The following is a 7,660-nucleotide window of genomic DNA, read 5'->3' as shown; positions in this document are numbered from 1 at the left end:
GACATGTGAGTGATGCTCACAGACATCAATAGCCGATCCATGGTTTGCTTTGGAAGGTTCAGACTTCTTGTCATTCAATAAATCTGAGAGAGGAGTGATCTCTGAATGAAATGTGTTTCAAACAACACAGTGGCTTTTGTTTTCCTGCCCTGCCTGAACTTCCAGCCGTCGTCCCAGAATGCACCGTTCTCCTGGAGGCAGGAGGAATGAGAGGCCGCTCCACCGATGAGTTTATCTTGCCTGTTTGGCTTGGCATCTGGAGGTGGAGGAGGGTGCAGCAGCACCGCCAGGCATGGATGGACTTCTGACTGAGGCGAGCGGCCTTCGAGCCAGAGGAGCGAGCTCCACAGCCGAGATACGAGCTGTGACCCGTCGCTCACGTGGAACTGAGCAGAAAACGCTGCAGCATGTCGGGACGGGGTCGCACTAATGCTCGCTCGCCTCATGAATCATCTGAATGTGACACTGATTCAGATTCTGTGTGGCAACAGGCTGGGGGGAGACTTCACTCTGCTGCTGATAAGAGGCCTCGCAGCAACGCAAAGGATTCTGGGTAGAAAACACAGGAAAGCGTGCAGCTGCTGTTCAAAAGTGGAAGTTTTATTTCGATTACAGAAGACTGAATAAAACTAACTCTTGATGAGTCACAAAGAAAAGAGTCAAAGCAGCGCGTTGGCAAAATTTACCTCCTTCAGAATGGAAAACTGATGTGCAACCACACACACACACACACACACACACACACATGCACACTTGCTTATTTTATCAGGTGCACCAGTTCCATCTCCCCTCCCGGCTGCCAATCAGCCTCTACAACTTCATTTATTTGTCTGTGATTGAGCTTTTTTCTCTCTTGGCTGCTCACCAGCAGGAAAAAACTGAAGGAGATTTTAAAAAAGCAAGAAAAATCAGAAGGTTTGGACTCGAGGAGTTCTGGAGGACCGTGCACGTGCAGTGGTACCTAACTCCGGTGTTTAATCATGTTTATGTGCACTAATCATTGTAAAGTTTGGAAAAGCTGCAGCATGACTTCATCCTTTCTGTGAGGTGCACCAAATATTTCTTCTTTCCATTTTTTACGAGTTGCTTTGCAGCCTGGATTAAATTATTAAGAATGGGGGGGGGGGGGGGGGGTAAAATCAGATTAGTTTGGAAAGCAGAAGAGCTGTGAAATGAGTCTGATGTTTGACTGTTTTAAGGTTAGAAATTTAAAATAGGGGGAAATAAAACCTCCATTTGAGACACAAGTAAATTAATATAAAAGCTCATTTTGTAAATTTTTCTGAACGCTAGAAAAAAATTAAAAAAAGATTTCCTTCATTCAGGTGAGTTCTTCTCTCAGGAAAGGGTTGTTATTTATTTTTATTTTTTGTTGCCACCCTTCAAATCCAAGGAACTAAAGATGCTGAACTGATGATCTGAGTCTTAAAGTTGATCCGGACCCGTGCGTCATAAAAATACAAAGTAATCCAGAAATGTCATTAAATTTTAAAATAATTGCAAACAACTCATTTTCTTTGTACCAATTAAAATAAATTCATGCAAATGCTTGAGCAGAACTTGTTATTTTTGTTGTTGTTGTTTGTTTACTGGGATTATTCAAATTCTTATGGGGCTCCTATGAAAAGGAAGAAAAGTTTACAAATCACTGATTTAAACCAAAGTCAGAACTGATTTGATCATTAATTCCTGCAAAAGTCTGAATCTTAAACTCACTTTAACGGCTGATCTCACTTTAAAGCAAGATTTTGTTCACAGCAAATAAAAAAAAATTAAATTTGCTTTGTTTCAGGTGTTAAAGCACTTTATAAATAAAGTTGTTGATGATGGAAAAATAAAGAAAAATCAATAAATAAATCAGACAAACGGGACATTTTCTGTTTGAGAATCAGACTGAATCATTTAAAATGTGATTCAGGTTTTGATCACCAGCTGGAACAATCATTTTAAAACATAATGGAACAAATATTAGATTTGTTATTTTAAATGTCCCTGAAATATGTAAAGCATTTTCTAGTTGACTGTAAATATTTTTTTGTCAAAGTTCAGTTTTTAACAGAACTTCTTTTGCAACAAATCAGAACTGATGAATTTTCTTTATTTGAAAACATCATGAGTTTAAAGATGAAACGGTTTTCTGGCGGGTCATTAGAGGCAGATTTTAAAGGTTAACATCAATCAAAGTGACATCTGATGGACATTTAGAGCTTTAAGTGTTTTTGTCAAAGAGCTGCTTTGATTCGGATCATTTCTTTTTATTCTGTTTGGGCGCATGCGGCTCGGATTTGACGCAGGATTTCTCCAAATATATTTTTTGGAGTTTCCAACAAATAAAACAACAACAACTAAATCGGATTTTAGAAACTGCCTCTCTGCAGCTTTTCTTTCTGTGTAAAATGTTAAAAATATATAAATATTTATTTATGCTTCAGGGTGAGAATTGGTCTTTTTAATTAGTGAATTGTCCAATTTTTACGCAAAACGCTGGAAAAATAATTTCTCAGCGTTTTGCATTTTTGTAGCTTTGAAACTTCAGGACAAATAAATAATCTCTGTTGTTTAAAATGCAAATGAGAGACTTTTTGTTGCTTTAGCACCAAAAATTCCCCTTCAAATCAAAACTGTTTCCTTTGCTAAATGTTTTTATAGCTTCATATTTACACACACATCTGTACCAAAATAAAACGCAAGATTTAAATATTGGACTTCTGTTTATTTTCCAGAAAAGAAATATAAGAAACGTGTCTTTTAAATATTTAAACAAAGGAAGAAAATCCTTGTTCTATGGCGCCTTCATAAAGAAGTTTCCAACTTATTGAGAAAGTTCTGGTGAGACCTCCATTGATCCACTGCGCCACTGTTCTGTGAAATTACCTGAGAAAACTCCAGTCTAAAGTCTGCTTTAATGCGACTGTTCGTTGTGGCTGAGTTTGTGGAGCTCTGCGCCCTGAAGCTTCTGGTACTCCTGCTGCAGGCTGAGGAGGTGCGGAGCCGGGTGGAGGAGCGCCGGGGAGACGAAGGGAGAGCTCAGAGGAGAGGGGGAGTACGCGGCGCACGGAGCCGGCGAGAAGGCGTCCAGGCCCGGCTGCGACTGCAGGAAAGCCTTGGCCGTGAGCGCGCCGCGGGAGAAGAAGGAGGACAGAGCTGGGAGGATGCTGCTGACAGGTGGGACGCTGGGGGAAGGTGGGTGCTGGTGGAAGAAGGGGTAAAGCTCCAGGGCGGGCAGCTGCAGGGCCGCGGCGCCCAGCCCGTACGCGCCGTGCGTAAAGGCGCGCAGCGGCTCCAGGTGCGGCGGCTCCTTCAGGGGGTCGAAGCGGAAGTGTTGCCGCTTGAAGCGCTTCCTCCGCCGCAGGAAGCTCCCGTTCTCAAACATGTCGGACGAGTTGGGATCCAGAGTCCAGTAGTTGCCTTTGCCCGGGTTCCCGGGCTCCCTGGGCATCTTCACGAAGCAGTCATTGAGCGAGAGGTTGTGGCGGATCGAGTTCTGCCAGGCCGGGAACTTCTCCCGGTAATAGGCGAAGCGGTGGCTGATGAAGTCGCAGATCTCGCTGAGGGTGAGCCGTTTCTTCGGGCTCTGCAGGATGGCCATCGTGATCAGGGCGATGTAGGAGTAGGGGGGCTTCACAGACGCGGGGCTTTTGGTTTTGGCAGCCGGCGGAGAGGCGTCCTGCTCTGCGCTCTGGCTGCTGGAAGACTCCTGCCCGCTCCGAGACTCATCCAGAGGTGAGAGCTGCTCCTCCGCGCCGTCTCGGAGTCCCACAACGTCAATAACAACATCCTCCATGACGACTTCTTCCAATGTCATAGTAAATGTGAGAGGGGGTTCAGTCCGGGACCACCTGGCAACAGGTGGAGGGAGACCGCTCCTCTCCGAAACTCAGCGGCTCACACTCGCTCCATTTCCTCTGGCAAAAAGTTAGAAATCCGAGCGCAGCTTCTCAACAAACACGCACGCAACACGCACGCAGACACACACCCTGCGGACTTTAATCAGCTTCCTTTAATTTTGGTGCGAACGAGCGCGATGTCCGCCAGTCGTTGTGCGTAAAAGTGTGCGCGTCCTCTGAGGTTGTCCAGCATCATCTGTGGTCGCCGCTACTTCCCTGCAGCTCTGGTCGTCGTGACGTCATCAGGGAGAGGATCCTGACCAATGAGGTAAGGAGAAGCTGACAGAGAGGGGGTCTACCAGCAGCGCATCATCATCATCATCATTGTCAGCGCGTCAGAGCCAAATGGACCCGGACAGGAGAGACCAGGAAGAAGCAGGTCTGAATGTTCCCCCAAAACTTTCCTGCTCCTCAAATAATTTATGTTTATGTTTCAGTTTCCACCCCCAAAACACAAAATAACGTTCTTCAGGTCCCTGCAGGTGTCAAAGTGAAGGATTGTGGGCGAGGAACGGTCGTTGGTGCAGATTTATCCGGTCAGAGAAATCAAGTTTTAACTGGTCTGCCACAAATCAAGAGTTTATTCATGAACTTAATGAAACTGAGTTTAATTAGCGCACGACTGAACTTTGAAGTAAATAAAAGAGATTTTATTGTTGATGTTGGAGTGAAACAAACTAAAAGAAGGGCCCAATTAAAGTTTAAATGATTTACTGATTAAAAAAAAAAAACAAAACATAAAAACAAAATGCTTTCGTATTTTAAATACATATATTTCACTTGTTTATTATTATTATTATTATTATTATTATTATTATTATTATTATTATTATTATGTTTGGTTTTGCCTGATCCTGGATGATAATCTGAGACTCCAGCAGATTTAAGATGATGAGCATCAAAGAAACACAAATGTTGTTAAGACTGTCGATATATATTTTTAATTGATATTTTCTGCTGCGTTTCCACCTCCAAACTAAAAACTATTATATTTAAAATATGGAACGCCATAAGAAAATGGCTGGAGTGATATACAGGAACATCTGAGACTGGAGGTCCCACAGGCAAAGTGGGAGACTCAGGAGTGGTGGGGAACGCAGGGCTAAGGTACTGTGGGACTGACAAACCGGTGCTGGCTGACCAGCTGGACCTGGTGGTGGTCATCAAGTAGGAGAAGAATGCAGTGGTGACAGATGTGGCACTCCCACGTGACTGTAACATCAGGAAGAAGGAGCACGAGAAGCTCGAGACACCAAGAGCAGAACGAGGAAATGTGGAGAGTCAAAGCGTCAGTGGAGAACTGTGAGCCCCAAACTGGAAGAGTGACTCCAGACCCAGGAAGAACCTCAGAGATGAAGAGTACAGGGAAGAGAACCCTCAACCCGAGCGGTGCAGCTCACGCGAAAGAAGGCGAGCTGAGTGTTTTCATATAAACTGGAGAAGTTTTTCTACGTTTCTCCACATGAACATCTTCTCAACACGTTCGTGTCAACACGGCATCATTAATGTCTCATGACAGACTCAAGGTCGCTCTGAGGGATCTGGTTTGGATGTTCCCATAAGAGTCATTGATTTATTTATTGTATTGTGATCAAATAAAATAAAACACGTCATTAGAAATAAAACCTGTAAAAACGTGTATGCTATAGATAAAATGTTTTTTTTTTTTAAATATATGTATTTATTTTTTTAAATAAATTCTGGTCCCTATATTGTGACACTTCTGCTGTAAAAACAATCAGTTGAACACTTTGGAGAAAATATTATAATTTTATTTTTACTTTTTAATCAACGGTAAATTTTGAGCTGAAAATGTGTAATTTCTTTAATAACACATAAATATGCAGCTCTCTGACAGTAAGGTCATAATAAAGGACATGTGATGTTTTCCTGGGACTTTGGAAGCATCAGGTCCAGAATGAGCGCGCGCCATGAGGAGAAAAATCCCCTGGCTCTTCAGCTCTAATCCCCTCTCTGCTGCCGCACTTCACACGCGCACTTGACTCACAATTGCACGTTTCCACAACAGGATCCGAGGAATGACCGACTCTGTGCTGCTGCAGGTGAAAATAATAATTTGATGCCCGCAGGAGGAGAGCCTGTCACCGGACTCCTCTGACGCAGCACCGAAAAAATCTGATTTTCTGTCCCCATCTCATGCTCTGCATTTCTGTCAGATTATCATCCTAATTCAGATCATATTAGGATTGAAATGCACAGATCTCCACTTGCTCCGACATAAAAGAGAAGAGAGGAGCTGTTCGGAGGCCCCTGGTTGTTTCTGTTTAATGATGGAGCTCCTTTGTTGGGGATTCCCACGTTTCCTGCCTCTGATACCCCGGGGCAGAGCAGAGCGCGCTCCGGACTGGGTGGGCTGAACGGGACCAGCACAAAAGCTGCACATGATTTCCCAAATTCATCACGCATGTCCTCAGATTGGAAGCAGGCCCCGCGCGCTGTGTGGCTTTCAGCGCCGAGCGTGAATGCGTAAAAGGTGCGCAGGGTTCTGGGGACGGAAAGTGTCCGGCGCATGCGGCTGCTGCTCCATCTGAGCGTTTCCGGATGTTGTGTTCACAAAAAGAAGCTTCCAGATTTTATTTCTGGTCATTTTTTTTTTAAAGAAGCTGTGCAACATTCAGATTGCAGCGAGCTTTATTTGACTAAAACTCATGTGCGCGCGCGTGTGTGTGTTGGGGACCTTTCTGGATCAACGACTTCAGTTAAATATTTTCTGACCCCAGAGGAAACTTTAATCTCCTCTCATAATCTGACAACTGGAAGAAGATAAACTTCAGGACTTGTTTTTTCAAATGCTTCCTCTTGTTTTACCATGACCCTTTGGCAAGGCACTAACATTAATATAACGTGTAATTTAAAGAGTCATGAATCATGCGTGCATGAAAAAGAAGAGCAGCGGCAGAGCCAAACCCTAAAACACACACAGCGCTCAGAGGAGGATACATGTGTACGTTTCACGAGCCGAGCTGCTTATTAACACGATATTTATGAGCTGACAAACAAATCCGTGCCAAGTGATGCGACCTGCGTTTTATCCACTTCCTGTCATCATCTCATAATCATTCCGAACCGCTTCTTTACTTCGATGTGCGTCTCTGGCCACGTGGCGCCACCTGGTGGTGGATCCGAGAATCGTTCGTGGCTGTTTTTAATTGAGCTGTTGCTGATTGTGAAATAATTTATTTAACTCTTGTAATTTTATTTTCTATATAATCTCCTATTCTCAGTTATTTTCAGCATAAAAAACAGAAAAATCTCACAGTGGAGAAATTAAATTTTATATATTTAAAATTTAGTTGATGAGGAAACTAGAAGTTTTGAGCCAAAACTTCAAAAAATTTTGCTTTTAAAGTGTAGTGAATAAATAAAGGATGTTTCCATTGTGTTTTATTACAGGTTATATTTATAGTTGTTGTTATCCAGCTCCTGTAAACCTAATTTTATTAAATGGAGCCATGAGCAAATTTAGCTAATCCTAATTTAACCCAGATTTTGTGTTAATAATAATAAAAATATTATTTGGCCCAGTCTAAAGCCTTAAGTCCAACTCAGAAAATGTATTTTCCTGTTGAAAAGAAAACATGGAATACATCCAGACCTTGTCTTCTTCTTCTTTCTGTCCTTTATAAACTGAAAACTGACTTTAGTTTTAGCTGATAGCTGCTCTGTTCAAGTGAACACAGGCAGTGTTTTTTTATTTTTAATCATGAATTACGAGGCTTTAGGGTGCAAGTAGAAAATGTCACAAAGAACTG

At 42.8% G+C, this 7,660-nt stretch overlaps 1 protein-coding gene across 1 annotated transcript; it reads right to left on the bottom strand.

The window, feature by feature from the left end:
* Positions 1-2,876: 2,876 nt before the first annotated feature.
* On the bottom strand, positions 2,877-3,879 carry foxd7 (forkhead box D7). Its single transcript, XM_037688853.1, has one exon. The coding sequence runs from the start codon at positions 3,803-3,805 to the stop codon at positions 2,903-2,905; it is 903 nt and encodes a 300-aa protein (XP_037544781.1). The 5' UTR covers positions 3,806-3,879; the 3' UTR covers positions 2,877-2,902.
* Between the last annotated feature and the right edge of the window lie 3,781 nt (positions 3,880-7,660).

This window comes from Nematolebias whitei, chromosome 15 (genome assembly GCF_014905685.2).
Source record: "Nematolebias whitei isolate Nwh7 chromosome 15, NemWhi1, whole genome shotgun sequence".
NCBI classification, from domain to species: domain Eukaryota; kingdom Metazoa; phylum Chordata; class Actinopteri; order Cyprinodontiformes; family Rivulidae; genus Nematolebias; species Nematolebias whitei.
This window is presented reverse-complemented; position numbering and strand designations above follow the sequence as displayed.

Coding starts and splice junctions, on each gene's coding strand:
- foxd7 (XM_037688853.1), bottom strand. CDS start 3,805: ATGACATTGGAAGAAGTCGTCATGGAGGATGTTGTTATTGACGTTGTG.